Source organism: Anopheles moucheti, chromosome X (assembly GCF_943734755.1).
Source record: "Anopheles moucheti chromosome X, idAnoMoucSN_F20_07, whole genome shotgun sequence".
NCBI lineage: Eukaryota > Metazoa > Arthropoda > Insecta > Diptera > Culicidae > Anopheles > Anopheles moucheti.
In genome coordinates this window covers 1,472,527-1,494,649 of record NC_069142.1, presented here as the reverse complement: position 1 = coordinate 1,494,649, position 22,123 = coordinate 1,472,527, and the positions used below count along the sequence as shown (strand labels likewise).

Genomic DNA, 22,123 nt, shown 5'->3' with positions numbered 1-22,123 from the left:
TCTTTAAACATTGGCCTTGCAGTTAAATTTTTCTCCTCGATTATTAATTAAAGCTAACATTTGATTTATTGAGATGTTATATGTCTACACAGCTCCGTATTAATACAAAAAGTGTTGCAAACCAAACTAGTGTTGTTTTCTATGCTCTTTTTTTTTTAAAACGAAACAGACTCTTACAACATTCAATCACCCAGTCGTCCAACGCTAGATGATTTAGACGACGGTATTGTTCGATAGCATGGCACTAAAACATTTCCACTGTTGCGTAGCACGTAAATGCGTCTCGTCAATACCACCTCGCTCACATACTATGCCAGGATGCAAACGATTTGACAGCGTCCTAGCGACACTTGTGGGATTTATTTACGTTTCACAAGGTGGAAGGCGCCAATGCCTACGGTAGTGCTGGTTGATGGTAGTGGTTGACCATTTTTCTTTTTCTTTCTTTCCCTCTCTTTCTCTCTCTCTCTCTCTCTCTCTCTCTCTCTTTCGTTGGTCTACATCATGCAATGAGACGACTAACAGATGCTTAGCAAGATGCACCCAACTCACCTAAAGCAGCAGATATATCCTTGACGTATATTACTCAAACCCCACCATATCTGGACAGCATCCTCTATGCAGTACCGTATCCACAGCAGCCACAAACCAAAACTGAAATGAAAAGTTTAACCAAAACGAGCTAGTTGAAAGCACAATCGTTTTGGGTTTTGGGAAAACGATCCGGGCGGAATGCGCCCCAGACTGCAAACATCGACGTTGGAGCGAATTTTCTCCGTCAGCAGTGGCGCTCGCAGACACATGCGCGGTACACTACCACCGACCGTACATGCACCAGAGAGCATACGGTAGGAAGGGTGAGCTTGTAAGACCGGGTGTCCGTTGTACGGTGAAAACGTCATCTCTGTAGACACAAAGAAAACGAACTGCCGAACCAAACTTCATCCTTTTGTTTAAATCAAATTTCAAATCATCTGAAATAACAGTTGACTACTTGCCAATAGTAACGACAAATATCGATATCATTAACGTAGCACAACTTCACTTTAGCGAAGTTGCTAGATTCTTTCCTCCTTTTTTACGGTTGCGTGTTTTTGAGAAAAATAATATTTTAAATAATTATTCTATATGACTTTAAAACTATCTTTCTATAAAACTATGCTTCTATATCATACATTACAGATATTCATAATTACTCTGTACTTGATCTATACAACGCGTCTTGAAACTCCAAGAACTCCATTTCGTGTCTCCAATAACTTAAGTATCTTTTTACGAATATCAAAAGATGTTTTTTTCGGATATCTTCAGCAAACATCAATTGGGAAATGAAACATATGCAGGAAAGCTATAAGACTCACAAGCAGAGTAAGTGAAGCTTTATTGGAAGTGCTTCAAATTAAGATTCACTTAATGCTGGTGACCTTGGTGATCATCTCGGAAATTATACGAAAAACCTCTCAAGCCCCCAATACCCCCAAATGCACGGGTACACACAACCTTCACCGGTCGTAACCCGGAAACACAACACATCTCCGGTCGAAGGAATGTCCGAAAAGTATTGAACACTTGATTTGCATTTTTCATTGTTTTCACCAACCACTCCATGTGCTGTGGTAATGTTCAACGGTTTTTCTTTCGCACCATCTTCCACACGGTCGATACTGATGTGGACGACTGGTGGAGTACGTAGTCTAATGGGCCGTAAAATCGATCGAGGTTAACCGTGAATGTATGTAACCGCACCGAAACAAACTAGCCTCCAAAGCCAATCGGCTGGAAGGCCTACCCCCCGGGCACGATTTTCTTATCAAACAGTTTCCACCCGGCACGTAGATCTGTTTTCTACCCCCTTGTCCACGCACAACGCCACAAAATTCAAATAAGATAAAACCTCCAAACAGATGAATTAAGAAAAAAAACAGATAATCGTATCATCAGCAACCCGCTCATTAAATCGAGCACTCGTGGCATAATAGCGGCTGCAGCAAACGTGCCCACACACGCGACCTCTCACCGGTAGCGCGTACTCATCTTCGCGTGTTTTTTTTTTTTCGCAGCGTCCTTCTCGCCGACGGGGAAGCACGCGATCGCAACCGTCTCATTGCACGACTCTCTCACTCTCTCGCTCTCTCTCTCTCTCTCTCTCTCTCTCTCTCTACGTGATCATTATTACGAGCGCTAATCACATCACGATCATCGTCATCACCTTCAACCATCTTCACACCAATAAATCGGCCGGGACAATTATATCCGTGCCTTGATTGTAGGCACGCTAATGGTTGCGCACAGCCACCGCCGCCGTGTGCGACGTTGCTGACCAGGAATTGAATTCAATGTGTAGGCAAAACAGAATTACGCATGAGTCATTCGCCTCTGGTGACCCAGATATCTAGCCAAGTACTAACACAATATATCACCTAAAAGGCACAAATATTACTTTCGTTAAATACTGTACAGTTTCATTGGACGCGCTATACATCAAAGCAACAAATCTTGCGGGGGTAGTTACAATCCCTCCGCAGTAGCAGCAGAATGTGCGTGCTGAGATTCTAATAAGTGCAGGCACGATCAAAACGATCGTTTATCAGAATTCCGGAAATGAGATATCCTCCATTTCTGTTAGGCACTCCTCATCGAACAGATCTCGCGGTAAAATCTGGAACAGAAATAAATATGCTGTAACTCTCCATTATTGTGTGTTTGCGTGTCGTAACCGCTCACCTTCATCTGGCGTACATCATCCCACCTATAGTGCTGATAGAGGGCGATGCGCTGCAGTTGCAGCAGCGACCGTAACCGAACTTTTGGATCTGGCTGGAGCAGACGCTGGAGTAGATCGCGTCCTTCTGGCACTAACCGATCCACCGATTCCGGCAATAGTCGCTTCACTCGCGACGTGTTGATTGCGGTTGGAGCGTACGCCGAGGTGCGTGCTGCTGTTGCTGGATGGGTGTCCAGCCCAGCAGCCGTTGCCCTTAAATACTCGGCCGGGTCCATGTTTGGGTACTGTGGGAAACGAAACAAAGCCAAAACAAAAAAAAAACCGGTGTTACAAACAGAACAGTAATGAAGGAAAGTAAAAGAGGAAGGGCAGGAGGAAAGAGCGTGGGGTTCGGGCTAGATGGCTGATTTGCTGGAGTCGCATGCCAATTTACGACAATTTACGCAATTCCACTCAATCGAGCCCCTGACCTCCGGTGACGGAAGCCACCACTTGCAGGCACCGGAAAATAGCAGCCGCTGGTGCGTTGTCTGAGATGTCAACCAGGATCAGCCAGGTGAATTTCAATGGTTTCGCGGTGATGCCTATGCATTCTGAATCATCGTAATCCACTGTATTATTGAAGGTTCTTTAAAAAGATAAGATGGAAGGAACACTTTCAATGTAGATCAATTAAAAACACAGAGTGAGAGTCGTCTTCGCGGACCACTCCAAACATCATCCAAGGACATGATGCGCCATTTTTATTATTTCTCTCCCCCCCCCCCCCTCCCTCCCTCCCCCTCCCACATTCCTAATCTAATAGCAGTGGATAATTATTTTTCCAAACCCCTTTGTTTCCGGAAGTTCGTGCGCATCGTGCGTACATGCTTCGCGTGTTAGTTTGGGAGAGAGAGAAGGTCGTGGTGGGCAGCCCAACAAGCTGGCGCACACGCCAATGCGTTGTGTTTTCCGCCACGGATCAGCTGAAAGCACCAGGCTAATAATGACACTCAACACACCGCCGTTCGGCCGCCGAAACATCTGAAGTGCGGGCCCCCTTCTCGTGGTCGTTCGCTTGAGGACCCGACAGAGTTGAGGGATTCTTGCGCCACGCTAGTGCTGGTCATTGACCAAGGTCCAGCTATTGGTCATCGTTGCGGTGTTTTTAGAGTAGCATCCATCCTGACCAGAGGGACCTTATCTCGTACCTTATCAGACGAGCGGTGGTACAAAAAACATGACGCCGACACACTAACGACGCTAAATAATTCAATAACGACCGGAAATTTTTATTACTATTAAATTCAATCCCGCCCATATCCCGGTGTGTCAAACCCGATGCATATCCCGAAACCCTTGGTGCTTGGTGCTTCCTTTGGGGAATGGTAGTCGTGCCGCCGCCGACGGCTGGCCATTACGAATGCAACGTCCCGTGTGTGCAAGGGAACATCACATTGTGCCATGGAAAGTGGGAAGCACAATTCCAGCAGCACCGGGCTATTTGTATGCAATTCTGTACGGGTAGCCCGGGGGACGTTCCGGTGCAGACAGTCCAGCGCCCGGATCATCTAACCGGGCGTTGCTTCAATAGGATCTACACACCCATCATTGGGGTGGGTCACTGTGCCGCTGCGTCACTTCCGATGTTAATCGCCATCGATTAACAGTTTCGGTTAACGGGAGAGCCCTGGGTAAGGGCTAATCTACCCGCGAACGGCACGATTGTTCCCATCAATCGTCATTATGCGCACGCCGCTGCTGGTACCGCGCGAGGGGCGCACACATTCTATAGTGGCCGCCGCTTACCAGGCGTTTTTTTTTTCGTTCGTTGCTGTTGCAGTGACCCGAAAGGTCACGTGTGTGAGGCTTCAGTGGCATCGGCAAAAAGCCCGCCAGTTCTTCGCGCTTGAGCAATCCTAGCGCTAGTCTTCAATGACCCGCGCGTACGAGCGAGATGATGAGGAATCTCGCGTCCTAGGACTCGGCAAGCAGCCCGGCGCAAAAACCATAATTATTTTCCCATTATACCAGGGGCTCGTTGGGACGTGGACAACACCAGCGGCCCCATAATCATTCGCCACTGGGCCTGGGCGTACCAGCAATGGCGAGGCGTGCCCAGCATGAGCTGTGCAACCACACGGTGTGCCGTTTCTCAATATAGCTCTGGTTTGTGTGTGTGTGTGTGTTTTTTTTTCTTTTTTGTTTGCTCTTTCACCTTCACTTAGAGCACGACCCATGGGTGCTGGAATCACCAGCATTTGCCGGAATTCATCTCACACCGCAAACGGCACAACACATCCACACACGCGCGACTTGGGTGATTTTTTGGTCTACTCTCGATCGATATTTTTCTAGAGCTCTACAACAGACGAATGTTACTACCCTTTTGGTGTGGCCTCGAACAACCGAATGCAGAGGCAATATACGGTCTAGAGGCAGCCATTCATTCAAATGCGCAATCGGAACGCACAGCCACCCGGTGTACGTTGCCACAGCGCATCGTGACGTTCCGTCCCTTTCCGATCCGCGGCCTTGATCGAAAAAAGCCGAGCGCTTTGCGGGAGGGCGCTAAGAAGACGCGATTGAAGAGGCGAGCGTGGAGGCTCCGGAGATGAAATCAAATCGGCACACACGAAAACACGAACCCATGAGCGCATTTGGCGGAGAAGGGGAGGGGGTGGTGGGAAAGGAAACATTGAAAAACCAGCGCTTCTCCGGGTTGCGGGTTGCTGCTACCGTATGGCTGTGGTCTTCTACGTGCCCTGGAGCGCACAAACACGGCACAAACAGCACACAAGATCGGCGATTTCGGATAGATAAAAGTCCGCGCGCACCGTTTGTGATCACGAGTTCATGAGGTTTTGCTTTGCCCCCGCACAAGACACAAATGGGCGCCCCCTATTTTGCGGTGTGCGGTTTGCCTATGAAAGATCTCGACCACCAACCCTTAGTGATTCTTGTGCCGGGGTGAGCCTGGCCCAAGTGGATGGGTTCTCACCACCTGCGCGAAAGGAGTGGTCACAGCACCGCTCACGGTCACGGGGTGGAAACGGGGTGGAACCATCCTTCGAAGAGGGTTTTCGGACTTCGGAGTCTGTGTGCGCGGGGAGAAGGGGGGGCGGTGGCGTGAGAACAGTTCCACTCCGGAAGCGAACTGCGCAGCTCGATTGGGTATTGGATTCAGCATTCTTTTGCTGTTGTTTGTTTTGTGCGAACTAGACAAGCAGCTCCGAATGCAATCCGAAAGGTGGATATTGATTAAACCAGTGGGAATTCTAATGATACGAAATGTTTGATATGCGTTTTGGAGTGTGCCATAGTGGTCCTCAAGATTACGTAGAAGATCCATGTATTTATGTCGTCCAAGAAAAGTGCCCAAACGTTACCATCCACAGCATTTATTATAAACGACCTCAAGAAGTAGGCACCTCCGAGAGCCCAGCTCCAATAATTCCTTAAGGTGTTTATTGATTTTTGGAACCTTGGCTTTACTATTTCAGTAGCATTGCTTATCCTGTATCATTCTGCCCAACTTCCATCTTTTTCACCTTATAGCAAAATTGTTACGGAACAATGAACCGATTGGCACCGCACTAAAATATTCAGTTCGGTTCTTTAAAATTACTTCCAACAACCCTTTTGCCACATTGCCGTGTGCCGTTTCCTCCCCCTTCCAATCGGCTACCATTCCCGGTTACGCGAATATTGGGGTGAGAAGAAATGGTAAACCGGAGATAAATAATTCTCGAAGGACACCGGACGAATTCCGAACCGTGCGGCAAATATGTGGTGGGTTGAAGGACAACGGTGCGCTCTATCGATCGGATGGCAATCCGGGGGTTATGTGCGATAAGAACGATTGTGTTAAAGATAAACAATAGAAGAAAAAAACATCTCCACAGCTTGACATACTTCATCGAAGGCTTGCGGGGGATCCACCGTCCAACTGGAGGCTGCTGGAGTATTTCCAACGCTAAGAATTAGACTTTAATTGTACATGTTCTTTTGCGGATGGTCTAAATTCTTAAACCCGCGTCGTTCAAGTTTTGTAACGAAAATAATAAAACATCTATGGCGATATGGTCACACACAATGCATGGTAACGTCCCGCTTCCTGGTAAGATACCAGAACCAGCGAGGAACCCACATCATTGCCTATTAGTTGTGACGCAGGGTTAAAAAATTTCCTCCCGCAGCGAAGCCCAATAAACAACCGAAAAACCCAAACTTCAAACCAAACTACCACACGTACAGTGCGAGATCATCGCCATCGACATCCGACGCATCGCAGCCGGCGGGGGCTTCGAGTTTCTCGTAGTGCATATGTTGCCGGCGCGCACTCGCACGTTCGTTCGCCTCGCACTCGAAGTAGGCGCTGACAGGAGAGAAGGTATAAAACCGGACCGCAAGCCATCTCCTGCTCATTGCTTACTCGGAAGCTGAATCGAACGGTGGCGTGGAAAAAAAGAACGTGGTACACTTGTTTGACAAAGTTCGTTACAAAACAGTAAACCGGTGCCAGAAATCCGTGTACGAGAAAACCACCACACACGGCAGTGCAGGACTAGTTTATCCATCCAGCGGCCTCAGATACGTAAGTATGCTCCCTTGTAGTTAGTTTTTTCGTTGGTTTTTGCTTGCGCACAACGTAGGCGTGGAAGCTCTATGCACATTGCCTTCTACCGGGTTAACGCATTGGAGCATTTTAATCAGTGCGAAATGATAGGTCTTTGTGAATTTGGAAAGAAAATGCAAAACCCTGCACACCGTGTGTCGTCCAACAACACTCCAACAAGAATATCGCCAACCATTCCTATCAACCTGTTACAACAGACTTTACGTACCAGTGCTGTTCGATGTGTGTGCGTACGTGTTTGTACATATTTGTGTGTGTCTTTAAATTTTCCTTCGTGAAAGTGAAATGAAAAGTGAAAGTGTATTTCACTAACCAGAGATTCTACCCAAAAAAAAACCTATATTCCAAAGTGATTGCTAAACCCTGAACGCTAAGCATGGAAACACTCTTATGCACCATCACCACTCAAACATTGGTTGATGCACAGCCTGCTTAGGGGTTTGGGAATACTTGTAGATACTTGTACTGTGTAATCTTCTCCTCAGGAAATAGCATTCTTTTGTGGAGCAACTATTATTAACTTGAATCCTCTTTCATTTGTCTCTTTCTTAGCTTCTGCATCGAAATGAAGCTGTTACCAGTTGTGCTGTTGACGCTGGGTGTTACCTTCTGCTGGGCTAAACCTGCTCCCCAAGAGCTGCCAGATATGCCAGTTGAAATGAACACCGCTGATAAAATGGAAACCGTTTCGGTCGTAAACGAGGCGGAAGCTACTACAGTCACTGCATCAACTACCACCACTGTGCAGTCCATGTCATCTGAAGCTGTAACGTCCGTGGGAACCTCGTCTACAACTGCTGCATCTCCAATGGACGAAGCCGTCACAAGCGAAACCACGGTCGTGATGGCAGATTCTAGCCCAGAGACTTCCACTGCTAGTCAGATGGTGCCAGAATCTTCCCCAGCTACTCAGACGGTACCGGAATCTTCCGTTGCTAATCAGGTGGTTCCGGAGTCTTCCCCTGCTAGCCAGGTCGCATCAGAATCTTCAACTGCCAGTCAGGATGTGGTGGAATCGTCCACCAGCAGTCAACCAGCCTCAACACCATCGACCGTTGCTACCGAACCTGTCAGTGTACAGACGAGTGAGGAACCTGCCAGTAACACCGGTGCAACTGCTGCTCAAGAATCTTCAACCCGCTCGGCAGTGGAATCATCCGATACCAACACGGAACCGGCGGCTGTCAGCTCATCCGCAGCTGAAGGTGAGCAGGTGACAACGGCATCGAACACCGACACGACCCAGGTACCAAACGCCGAAGCAAGGGATGCCACCAACATGGGACAGACATCAGCAAGCGATGCGACCGTCTCAGCTGCAAGTACTCCTGCTGCCGCTGCTGTTACGACTGCTGAAGTGAGCGATACCACCACCACTCCTTCATCAACTACAACAACAACAACCGCTGGTAGTGTTTCTACTACAGAACCGGTGTCTACCACATCTGCCGCACCAGTATCAGTCGAGGTTACTACCACCACCACCACCACTACCACCACTACTACCGCTGCCTCGACGGAGGTCGATGCGTCCAATGACTCTTCGTCCGGATCTACGGAGAGTGCATAAATCTTAATAATGTTTCACTAGGTAGGAAACACAAATTTGCCGTCAACATTTACTATAAGGGTTGGTGTCGATCAATCTTTTGTTTCTTTTGTAGAGGAGAAGTCAACAAATTAAATGTTTCCAAAAAAACAAAACAAAAAACAATCAAAATATTACACTAAAATTAGCATTGTTTTCCACAAAACTTCAAAACGACCGGAAGAAGTGTGCACGAAAGAAGAGATGAACTTTATATTGCGTAAGCGGCAGAAGCACACATGCTGATCCAACTGTAGATTGTAACATACGCCTAGCATTTACTACAATTACCGTACCTACTAGTGTAACGTAGAAGGGCGCACGTAAAAGAGCTGATAGCGCATGGAATAAAATATGGATCCGAAAATATTCCCCAAATAAAATCGATTAACTTGTTGGAGAACCATTACGGGAGTATTACTATGGAGGCAAGCTTGTGCATGATATAGCACAGACCTTAGGATTTTGGTAAAAGAAAATCAATGTATCTATTGATCGGTATGTGTATGTGGGAATGAAATCTCATTCATCACCTCTGTCACCTCTTACTTACCCGTCCTGTGTACATCCGGCAAGCCAATACCCCGAGGGCCCACCAGTCAACAGTGTGTCCGTACGGTTCGCCTTGCAGAATTTCAGGTGCTGCTCAGCCGAGACGATGACACGCGTTTCCAGCAGCAGTTACAACATGACACAAGATAACAGAGATTCCCCTTTCACCGTGCATCGCCAATCCCGGGCCAATCCGAATAAGTGAGAGTGGAAAAAAATAGAACAGAAGAAAAGGGAAAAATAAAACGAATTAGATAACAAACTAACAGTTACTTACCTGGAAGCAAAGAAGTCGTCACGCAACAGTTGGGCCGGGATAACTAATCAAAGCGGTATACAAACGCAAATACAACTTCCATGTTCCAGACAAGGTACGAGATGTATGAAATGTTTCACAATAACCAACAGTGGATGTAAACGCTACAAATTTCTCAACCGAGGATTTTCCGAGGAAGGATCTTTAGAAAATTGGTTTGTTTGTATGGTTCTTGTTTTTTTTTTTCTCTCGTGAATCATTTCTTTATAGTTTCCTTTTCTTACTTTTCTTTTTGTATAACCCTTTTTTTGCTAAAGAGTTCCAGCAGCTGGCTTCTCTTATCTTCTTTTCATCGTCATATTTTGGTTACATTACGTTCTGTTTTCCCGTTTCTGTTATCTGTTTTGCAGTGCTTAACCTAAACGCTTACGCGCCTCTCTTCGTCTTTGCAATGTTTTGTTTTGCATTCTCGTCCAAGAATCATTGCATAAGTGCCTTGCATTAGACTTTATCACCTACGGCCCATGCTGATGTTATAGCAATGCCCAGATTAGTTGTTTGTCTTAGTTCCATTCACAAGCAATGCTATAGGTACGGTTTGTCACCTTATTGACCCATGATTGGCTGCATTGTTTCGCAATCAGGTTTTGTTGATTGCATTGAAATTGACATTGCAAAACCCCTCCCCGTTACGTGCACTTTTGCTCGTTACGTTAATTTACAAACGGTCCCTGTCCAATCCTTTCCCATCTTTTGGTTTTTTGTTTATCCAACACACGGCCAACGGTGTGATAGAGATTGCTGCTGCATGTTAGTGATTGTTTGGCATCACACTCCACGTGTGTTCAAGATCTAGTCTACTTCCTTCGGTGCATGTGCTTCAAAAACTTCAAGAATATTGGGGATTTGGGAAAAGATCAGAATAAAAGACACTTATCCTGTTCTAAACTATCCGGATCCGGTGGTTAGAATTGAATAGTTGGAGAGACCTGATCAACTGGTGTTTTTTAAAAACTGCCTTCTACACGTCTAATACACCCGATCTCGTATATGTGTGCGTAATACTAAAAAAGGTATCTGCAATGACCCGAACGTGTAGTGTCTACAACGACGACAAACGTGTAGTTTTCTTTTCCTTTAAAGAACAAACAACATCAAATCAACACGTGCTTAAGTACTACTCTACAGAAAAGAACTGTGTTTTGTTTTTCTCGGAATCATTCATTAACCTGTGCAACGTTTTCAAATGTTCGTTCATGTGCATGTGTTTTGGAACACATTCTATATTGAAGGTAAATGTAGAACATATTCAATTTGGAATCGAACTGCTGCATGTCACTTTTGCTATTACCTCCTTCAGTGATAACCTTTAAGTAGTTGCCCTATTGTTTCCCAACGATGTGGGTATTTCGTCGGTGTAAATAATGACTACTGATCGAGCAGTAAGTAGTATGTCTGGTATGCATTTACAACTTTCATCCGAAATGTGTCGCTTGAGAGGCAAACACCTTGCGCATATAGGGTGACTAACAGCGTATGAACAGTAAAACCCTTTCCTCTCCTTTTGATGTCTTTTTGCTTTTCGATCTATACACCTGATCCATAGACATATTTCTTTTTTTTAAGCAATATACGCTCATACGCTACTTAGTTATGTTATATACACCTAATCACAGCGTACTCAATCGAAAACATGCCACAGTCTGAAGCGGGCTTATGACAGGGATGCGTAAAATTTGAACGCGAAATAAAGAAATCAAGTTTAAAACAAAAGAGCAAAGTAGACGGATGAAGGTACCAAAAACAAATAAGTGATGTCGGAGATATGATGCTAGGATCTGCTAGAATCGGCAACTGTTGCATTTTTTACAAGTATGGCGTGATGACCCACTTATGGCTGTCGTAGCCTGTCATAGCCGGGTATAAAAAACCTATATTCTTCGGGTCACATATTGCACTGGGACCCGAAAAGCAGCATCGTCTTCAGGTGTTAACGATGATAACGACACTCTCAACGGTCGCACGAAGTTCACCGTACATTTAGTACATTTAGATTTAAACGTGCCGATTTATGTCTACATTTTGTGACGTACAACCTTTACTCGGTGTGCTTAACATCTAGACGACAGAACACTTACACCAACATAGTAAAGTCACTATTATTAACATTTCTTGCTCTTTTATCTGTGGCGTTGTTCTACATACCGCTTCTGTTACCTTTCAGTTGATTTTGCTTTTTTCTTTTATTCTCTCGAGTTACCTAAGTTTATTACATGAGTTTAAGTTTTTTTTTGTTTTTCTCTCTCTTATTCTCTTGTTCGCGCTGCCTTGCACTCTATTTCCTAATTTATTCTTTGTATCGTTATTGATATTTTGTAATGTATTACACATGTCTTATTGTTACAGCACAATTAAAAAGCGTTCGTAAAACAGAAAAAAAATGTATATCGGCAAAATAATATGCCTCTCGCTTACTCTCTAGTTCACTGCCTTGCACTCTATTACCAAACTTTTTCTTTGTATCGTTATTGATATTTTGTAAAGTTTTACATACTTCTTACTGTAAGAGTACGATTAAAAAGCACTCGGAAACGAGAAAAAAAAATATATCGGCAAAGTAATATGAAACTGTTGTTGACATTTTAATAGTAAATAATTCGATCTATTAACTGCTAATGCTACTGAAGTAATGACTCATGAAATAGGCATACCATGTTATCCTAGTAGTGTAAACAAAACATCACTGTCTGCTTATTGGTCAAAGGTAAAAATCTATGCAAATGGTTTACAAAATCAGTTACTTCTTTCCTGATTCTTAGTGCGATTACTCTTTAGTACCTGTTATAACGACCATCGGATTAGCTTGTTGACGGTCAAATCCAACAGACTGCCTGCCTCTTGCGTTTCAACACTAAAAACTATAACATATTTAAGTTAGAATTCATCTGCCTAGGGATACGGTATTTACGTATAGAAGCATATTGGGTTTGTTTGTGTTTTGTAAACATGTTTCCACTATAGGTGCTATATCTATTGAGATGTCTTTAGGAAAAGTGTTACGTCATTTTTCCGACAAACAATATCGTTCAACTTATGGTACAGAAATTGTGGTTCAAATATTCGCTTAAGGTAACCCGTAATGTTTTTAGTTGCGTTTGGGAAAATACCTGCTCCACTAATTGAAAATTGGGGGGGGGGAAAAATCACAGTGAGAAGCACTTTGCAACGTGTTGTAGGATCTACAAATACGCCACGAACCGACGGACATTAACCTCAAGCAAACGCCCTATGTTCACCCTGCACGCGGCTTCACTGATAACACCCAAGACGACATCCGCACAATTTCGTAACTTCGTACCGTGTTTTGTAGTGGCTGCGGAAAATATTTGCTTTACAGTAGCCACGGTACAATATGGCTCAAACAGGAGGTGTGATAGTTTTATTCAAATGTGTATGGAGATCATTTGTTACGCTCTTGCTACCTAACATGCTAGACAAGAAACATTCAAGCCTTCTGTTTATGAAATATTAATGAATGAGGAAAATAGTGGCCCTACACTTAATTTGCATTGTCCGGAGTTTAGATAGCAAACCAGATTTCCCTGGAAAGGGAGAGAGTATATAGTTATCAGGATGCACTGTAAATATTCACGCACCTGAGCACTGGAATATTCACACCAGCAGCATCCTTTTAAGACTAGCGCTATTTGTATTCTAATGCGATGATCGATTCGCTTGGGGCTCATGTTCTGGGGGCTCAGTTGTCTGAGAATTCGAACAACATCATATTTGACGGTATGCATGCGCGATCCTAATTGTACATAAAACTACTTGTCTGTAATTCGTATTCCGCCTTACGAGCTATTTTGATTTTCTATGAGCGTTTTTGTATGATTTTCTATGAGCGTCGAGAACGGTTTGATATATCAGTTTGTCTCTCTTTCTGTTTACATTTACTATCATTACATTTGTGGTTTATGTCTGTTGGTACCGGCATTATTTTTTTTTTCTATTTAAAACAACAACTAACATGTAGAGTGTGCGGGCATCGGCACCCTTTTATAGAAGATTCAGTAACGCGTTACACGTTACAGGTCTACTTTGAGGCATAACCTCTACTGGACCGTACCTATCCCGCTTTACGCAGTAGTGACCGTGTATCTGTGTGCGAATGTATGAATCATTGCACTAACAGCAAGTAAGTAAGAAGCTTACAGAGGCCTATCGAATAAGTTTGTATGAATAAGTTGTGGATATACAAACAAATTCCCATCAACCTTAATTACCGTTTAAAAAAAGCTATCACCAAAGACCTTCACATAATGATGTCATTTACATAGTCAATTTTGACATGTAAACTTTGCCGCGAACAAAGGACAGCTAAAATATAGTCTTCACACGACAAGACCAATATCAAAATCCCATTTTGGGCAGAACTTAATATCGAGTTATGGGTACATAAACACAATAAAAGGCAGATAAATGACAAAAGACTTGAAGTGTTAGTACCACAAAATAAAAAAATATGTCGCACTATATGAATGTACATCGTTTTGCACGCTAACTAATAATCTCTACGTTCGTGTACGCTATATTGTAAATTGCGCTATGGATATTGTAAATATTACCGACAGTATCCAAAGTTTCATTCTGTACTCTTCTTTGATGAAATAGTTTAATTCATGCTCTTTCAATTTTGTTGTTGTTGTAGTAGTTGTTTTTTTTATCAAATGCGAAAATATTAATGAAACATATAAATCATATAGGATCTGCTAGTAAAGCAAAGATGCTGGCCACAAACATTTTTCGCACGATTCAACATTATTAACACGATGATTTTGTTTCTGTTCTTACTTCACTATGCTTAACAACGGCGCGATGAAAATTGAGCAAAAACATAGAAATCTAACAAAAAATGAGGGTCTAATAAATCTTACATACCCGATTTTAAACAAAAGCATGTTACTCACTAAAAACTACTTTAAATATTCGTTCCCAAGGCATTTTGACTTTTCACGACACAATTCTAACAAGCATAAAGCTAAGAAAAACAAGATGTCACACGATGTCACCGAAAAATATCTCAAACAGGATAGAGAGTACAGGACAGAGAGTGGGAGAGGACAGACAAACAGTGTGGAAACAGAGAAAATAGATGTCATCGCTTCACCAGCTGCATAATACCGTCAGTCGTACTCCGTACCGGTGACGTATTAGTCACAATGAAACATTTAACGTTTCCTTGAACAGCTTCTTCACCGTGTTGCTCACGGACGAACCACTCGGGCCGGCCGTACTAAACTTAAACTGAAACAGGTACGGCTGCACGTCCGGGTACGTCGTGTCAAACACCATATCAAGCTCGGTCTGGTTCGGTATCTTCGGCACGTAATCGTGCCGGTTCATAATTTCCGTAATGCAGAATATTTTGTCCGTCAGCATATCGCTCACCCGCTCCCGGCACACCAACCAATCGTCCTCGTTCGTGAGCGTTAGCAGCTCGAGCCGTATTGTCCACACCTCCCACGGTATGCAGTCCGTCTGGAACGGCCAGCGCGTTTTCTTTCGCTGGAAAAACTCCAAACTAATCTGACCGGTGCCACCACTATCGTTGCTACGCAGCTGCCGACTAAAGTTGCTTATCTCACGCCGAAGCGTTTCCTCCAGCCGGGGCGATGTGCAGCAAACGTAGGTGAAGTCAAAAAAATCACAATCCACATCCCGGTAACCGATCGTACCGACCGAATACATTGCCTCCTCGGTGTACATGAACTTACCGAGGCTGCGGTGGAATAGAATCGTGTGGAAGATGCTCAGGACGGCCTCATCCACCTGGCGGCCCTCCATGCGCAGATCAAACGTTTGTGAACGGGCATTCATGGTGCTGACGGTATGTACTTAATCGCTTAAAAACCGATACTATCCAGAGCTGTACCGTGTAATTTTGAGCCCGACGAGTGCTCAATCAAGCTGGTAGTCGTATCAGAACCAACAGAATCGTGCATGCTAATGTTCGCACAGAAATATATCATCGTCTTTAAAATTGCACCTCACGTGGATTCAAGCTGCAATAAAAAACGGCTCTCACTAGAAGCTCGTAGCAATATTTACATTTTCACTGCCTATCTGAGGCACACATCAGATCAAATTGTACATTATTGTGAAGCCATAAGTAAGAAGCTTGGAAGCAACATTTTTATCGTTCGTATGTCCATTTGCTCTGTTACTTCCGTTACTACTACGTAGACTAGTACACGTTATACATTAAACATAGACGGTTACGGGCGTTGCACGAACGAACAGACTGCCTAACGCTAATAGTATTAATATTGCTATTTGTTGTAGTACATATGCTTCGTTACCCATATACTGTATTGTGCCGCAGAGCGTTGTAGTTCGATCACCGATGCTAAGCCACTTGCTGAGCCCAAAGTCAGTCAATTTGATGTGAAACTGATCATCAAGTAGTATGTTTTCCGGCTTCAAATCACGGTAGATGATGCCAGCGTTGTGGAGAAAATCTAAAAACAGTTTACGATTCGAATTAGAAATACGAATTAGAATGCAAGAAAAATATTTAAATTAAGCAAAATTTACATAAGACTAAAGCACTGAAATTGCTATTTTCAAAGTATTAAAAACGAATGAATTGGTGAAAAAACGAAAAATAAACAAACGCACAAAAATAGCACAAAAACTGTTAATTAAAAATTAAATATTCATCCATACCAAGGGCTAAGGCTAACTCCGCCACATATAACTGAACCAACTGAACGGTGAAGGACTTTAGACGGTGAAATAATTCTCCATTGCTGTAGAATTCGCACACTGTAAGAAAGAAGAGCAAACATATACCACATAACATATATCACCTAATATATCTATTTTTTTACCAGCACGCCAACCTCAACAGGTCTGTCTGGCCTCTCAGGTCTGTCTGGATTTATGGCTTTCTTTGACTTTATTTACCCTTGACTTTATTTGAATAGTCAATCCTGCGTACGAAGGATTGATCCGGATGGCATTTTGGGCCGGTTCTGTTACCACCGGCCCACCCCGCAAACATATAATAATATGGATAATCTGACTGTTTTAAAGTTCATAACAATTATAGAGATATTCACAGAGGCGAATAAAAGGTAACTGTTCAAAGTGATTATTCTTGTGTAGAAGGGATTTTCACTAAGAATGATAATACTTTTCTCTAATTGTAGACAAAATAATTGCGATATCAGGACAACTTCATTAAATAAAAAATTAACATTAAACATCGAGATATCTTTAGGTCACTATTTGAATAAACTTGAAAATAACTTTATACTTACACAGAAATATACTCGTACGATTTTGCCAATAATCGATACACGGCACTATAAACGGATGATGTCCACAGATTGTCTGTATCTTGACCTCGTCCCTTACCTGTCCAGCTGAGTGAGACAGAATGATCTGTAACAGACATATCCCGAGTGATAATACCTTCCCGTATATCCTCAAATCACGAAGGTAACACTTACGTTGGACTTTTGTAAAATTTTCAAAGCATACCGATGGGGAATGGCGTCTACAGTTGTATTATCACACGCGCCCTGTACGACGTATACCCGACCGAATGCACCATCCGCAAGATGGGACCGCTCAACGTAACGCTCGGAGCGACGCTCGTCCACCGGAAATGTGGGTAGAAACAGGCGTTCGGTTTGCGGTACCGGCCAACAGCTCTTCAGCAGCTGTGTCTCACTATCCAGTGTCGTTTGGTGCCACCTAAAACGAACGGGGAAAAAACAATAGCATCACCTCTCTCGCTCATAATCGTTAGATAATCTTAGCAAGAACTAGGAACATACCGTCTGCGGGATATGCGTGCAAGTGGCCGTATCCGGTGGGTATCGTGTTTCCGGGAGTTTGACCGGAAGGTGCGCAGTACATTCGCGACCCTCACGACAACACCGTGCAGCCAGACGATGTAACTGCGATGTGCTAACGTTTCATGGTACCACCGTCCAACGCGGCCCAAATTCGCACCATCAGCTGATTGTGGTAGCTGATAAGTAGCGGAACCATAATTGATCACACATGTTAACCGTGTTGACATGCAGAATGCAGTTGGCGTGAAAGTAACCAAAAAAGTAAATACCATATTAAAAAGAGCACATAATTAAAACAAAACATATTAACACTCAACTCGTGTGAGAATTCATATTCAGAGGCTCATAATAAAATCCGCCATTATTTAGGAAAGTAAAACACATGCTCGTACGTTACTATGTAACGTTTTCTTACAGATGCGCAATTTCCTTTGTGTTAAGCCACTTGTTGCACTTCGTTATTACCACTGTTGACATATTTTATTACGATTACGTGTTTGCTTTAAGAGTTGGTTAATGTTGTATCAAGCTAATTGCTTTAGTGTAAAAGAAGCATTGTCTTTTAAATGCTTTAATGCACGCAAACTTCAATGAAGCACACTAAGAGTTCTTAACAATACATTCAAACGATCTTCTTCATTTAATGAGTTTCGTTTCTTGGAGTTCGTGAAGACTACTTCAACAGCTTTAAACCCTCAATAGCAAAATAATCATACAATTAATTAACTGAATTGCATTTTAGCAACTATAACATTTGGTCATCCTAATATACTTCATATACAAATATCATTGAGGAAGGAGTCCTTTTACTACTCGCCAAACGTACCTGGAACGTTACCACCCGATTGTCCTTGCAGCGCTCCTTTCGCCCCGGAACCTCCTTCGTAACGTCCTGACAATGACTGCTTTGTTGTTGCTCGTCTAGGGGTGGATTGCTGTCGCAGCTTATCGCAGGCTCGATAGCCCGGATGTCTGCGTTGCCCATACAGGCCGGAACCGCCGAATAAAACGCTCCCTAACGATGGTCACAAAAAATCGGACTTCCTACTGGGTGGGAAATGATCAGCACTGAAAGACATGAGACGAAATTATTTAAGTTGGTATTTATGCATACAGTTTTCGTGATGATCTTTAGCGTTGTGTTGATGTGCTTTATTGTTTTGACTAGATTGACACCAATTATTGTAACATTGATTGAATGCGTGATGCTGCTGATTGGGGTTGATCGCATCGTATGCACCTGCAACTGTGTATGGAGAGTCTTTGATGAAACGGCACGAAAAAGGTTATCACCTTCGATGTATGAAAGCGCGATCCCCAAACCTTCCAACTCCTCCCTATTTCACATACAAACATGACTTACATGATGTGAACTGTTATTGATTGTGCGGGAATGGTTGACTTTTGTTTCACACATTGAGTTCACCTATCGCCATCGCGGCAAATTGTGCCCTTCACATGCACGCGCCACCCAAATAGGGTTGGGAAAAGGGATTCTTGTAACGCGTAGAGATAAAACATAAACACACACGACACGCGCACACACACAAGGACACTAGCAAATCGTAAACACACCTAATGGCGAGCGTAACACTGCCATTCATACACACACAGTGTTTTATGCAATCCTCAAGTTGCAGAGAGGGAGGTCATGCAGCTTATTGCAAAACGTCACGGTGTCATCTTGGAGAGCAATACAGATGGCAGCTGTACAGAAACCATGACATCGAATATTGAACTTATTAAAATATTAAATTGTTCTTGAAAAAGGCACTGCACGTTGACGATGACAATCCCACGAGTGATGCGTGACAGGTTTCGTTTTCGAACAACAACAATTAAAACAACAAACCTGCTACCCTCGTTTTCGTTGTACACACCAAGCGTACATGAAAACCCCCTTTTTATACGTAGTTGGCAGCAATAACATTTAGCAACATGATACTACGATGCACTTTAGATGACGATTGCGAAGTGTAGTCTTTGTTTTCGTTCATGGCTTTCACTGTACGCTCTGTTTTTTTACCTGTCAAAGAAAACGATCAGCATACGCAAGCTCTCGCTGGTTCGGACAGTCTGAAGCGCTCCTGTTCCGATGCACGGAATGGACGAAATGACATAGCACGAATGATCCGCCCCAGGACACCAGGAAAGGATGTTTCCACCCGTATAGTGTTTAACGCACCGTCATCCGCCACAACACCCGAAGGCCAGTTGGAAACGGCTGACGAGATATCCGTCAGTGACAGGTAGAGCTTTGGCGCTATCGCAGGTGATGTCGAATCCCTGGTCTGTACGTCGAAATGCTGTCACAGCCGCTTCACATTCAAATCCTGTATCGACGGGACCATTTCAAATGTATATCTTTACATATGATTGTCTACATTACAATCATATTCAGTTAAAATCATCCTTTACAACAACAATCATGATTTACAACAACAGAAAGAAGTTGGTTTCCTAGTTAAGGTTCGCCCAATAAATAGGATTCGTACTGAAAAACAGGCCAGTCAATACAATAGTACAAATACGGTAACATACCTGCACGTTTTATTGCATATCTTCTTCTAATAGAGCTGTGCAATACTTATAGTTAATGCACGCTCATTTCGAATTCACCTTTCAGTTTTAAAGAAAACTAGAACGACATTCGGTAACTATTGAAGCACACACAGTTGCGGAAGCAAAAAATCACATAAAATTGAATAATTCACATTATATCGAAAGATCACGAGTTATATGGGTTTGCATGAAACAATTTGCTCAAACAGGTTTCCTAAGTAACACTCATTTTTTTATATTAACGTTAATTTGAGAAGATATCTCGCGTTAATTTGAGAAGATACCACATTTCTGATGTTTTGATTCTGATAAATAATAACAACACACGTTTTGACAGCTGACAGTTAAGTCGATGAAAAATACAGCCAACTCCTGTTTCGTCGATATGTCGACGAAACAAACCCCGAACAGTGACGTTCACATTTGCATTTCGCTTTATTTCATGTTATAATATTTTGCAAATACTTTGTACATTCATGAGGGTTCTAAATTTGTATTGATCAATAGTGTTGCATTGAAATTAATTGTAATAATCAATGTCAAAAATGTAATATTTCAAACATGTACCAAACTGTGGCTCCAAAACGTGTGCGTAGATTACAGTCAAGGACAATTTTTGATTCACATCATTAAACTTTAAAAATATACAGAGTAGCTTGCCGATTATCCGTGTATATCCGGACTCGACTCGAGTTGCCGAATACCTGTTTAACACGGAATACAGGGGCCTGGTTAGCACGAAATACATGGCTACCATCATTTTGACGTAGTTTTAAGTGTATGATGTATGATGTGCAAAGATGTTTATGGGTTAATCATTTATTTTTACTTAAATGTTTGCTGTTTCAAAAAAACTGTAGTTTTTCTTAAGAATATGAGCTCATTTTATCTTGACCCCATGATCCTTTCTTCTCTTCTGTCAATTTTTTGCAATGAATATGTTTTAGAACTGCTATTTTCAAACAACACTGATAATCAGATACCTATTTAAATACCTCGGGCAATCGGCGAATCTTTAAAAACAGTGAAACAGAATTATCACACAATACTTACATAAGTATCATCTCAACCGAAGCTTCGAACGTGTACTAAATGATCCAAATGGCATATGGTAAACATGTTGAAGAGATAGGGATACTTCTAGTTTCAAGGTGATCATCTATTTCAAAATGATATTGTGTACGCGATTAGCTACGTCAGATGAAATGTACTTCTTCCATCAAACATTTCCTCTACCGGGACAAATACTGTTCAAGGCAGCAGTACAAGTCTACAATTGTCTTGTTTGAACATAGAAACACACATACACACAGTTGCATATATTTTCTTCCACAGTCGCATAAATGGCTTTAAGGTCCGTAAACCAACCAGCGACCAACATACATCACAATGGCCTTTTCCATTTCTGATGTTACACTACCGATGCTTCTTGTTTTGGAGCCAGCGTTCTGAGTAATGCCTTTTAAATCCATCGTCCTAGATTAGCTATGTTGGGAGCTTCGAACATCCTTCAAACATGTATCTATCGTACGTCGTGAGAATTGAAGGATGAATCATGTACTGTAAAACCGATAATAATCGGACGGTTGTCTAGGTTTCTGTGGGGTTAGATGTGTAATGTACAGATCAGATGCAATATAAATTAATTAAAATCCAATGTGTCCATCTTAACGTTCCAAGATTGATGGCACTTAATATGAGGGTTGTTAAACGCTGAACAAGGAGATCAGGATGTATTAATCAAGGGAAATACCCAAAAGGCTGTCTGTCTGATTAGAGTTGTCTTATAGTGCACTGAGCTCGTTTATTAGATATTAGAACCAGTCATGCTTAGAATGACCGGGTGACTAAGTCCTTATCTCATGACAGAGCTAATGCAGTTAGTTCGTCTTTCAGTCTTATGTCAACAATTTTGAGATTTACAGAACTACTCCGCAAACTTCGAAAGTTCTTG

The 22,123-nt window shown here is 42.9% G+C and overlaps 3 protein-coding genes across 5 annotated transcripts; 1 reads left to right on the top strand and 2 right to left on the bottom strand.

Moving 5' to 3' along the window:
- Nucleotides 1-1,369: 1,369 nt before the first annotated feature.
- Nucleotides 1,370-20,270, bottom strand: LOC128307477 (serine/threonine-protein kinase S6KL). 3 transcript variants are annotated; one of them, XM_053045354.1, is made up of 10 exons: nt 20,149-20,270; nt 18,434-18,675; nt 17,587-17,783; nt 17,257-17,503; nt 17,065-17,188; nt 16,469-16,567; nt 16,102-16,260; nt 9,485-9,573; nt 2,725-3,009; nt 1,370-2,659 (listed from the first exon to the last, which is right to left on the bottom strand). In XM_053045354.1, exons 2-10 carry the CDS (start codon nt 18,590-18,592, stop codon nt 2,588-2,590), a joined length of 1,431 nt encoding a protein of 476 aa, XP_052901314.1. In that variant the 5' UTR covers nt 18,593-18,675; nt 20,149-20,270; the 3' UTR covers nt 1,370-2,587. The 3 variants fall into 3 exon arrangements, with proteins under 3 accessions (XP_052901314.1, XP_052901313.1, XP_052901315.1); XM_053045353.1 differs by lacking the exon at nt 20,149-20,270 and adding an exon at nt 19,634-19,807; XM_053045355.1 differs by lacking the exon at nt 20,149-20,270 and adding an exon at nt 18,722-18,839 and having other exon boundaries at nt 18,434-18,651.
- Nucleotides 7,909-8,913, top strand: LOC128307479 (uncharacterized). Its single transcript, XM_053045356.1, has 2 exons — nt 7,909-8,190; nt 8,287-8,913. The coding sequence occupies exons 1-2, from the start codon at nt 7,909-7,911 to the stop codon at nt 8,911-8,913; spliced, it is 909 nt and encodes a 302-aa protein (XP_052901316.1).
- LOC128307480 (autophagy-related protein 101) lies at nt 9,819-15,981 on the bottom strand. Its single transcript, XM_053045357.1, has one exon. The coding sequence runs from the start codon at nt 15,617-15,619 to the stop codon at nt 14,957-14,959; it is 663 nt and encodes a 220-aa protein (XP_052901317.1). The 5' UTR covers nt 15,620-15,981; the 3' UTR covers nt 9,819-14,956.
- Nucleotides 20,271-22,123: the final 1,853 nt, after the last annotated feature.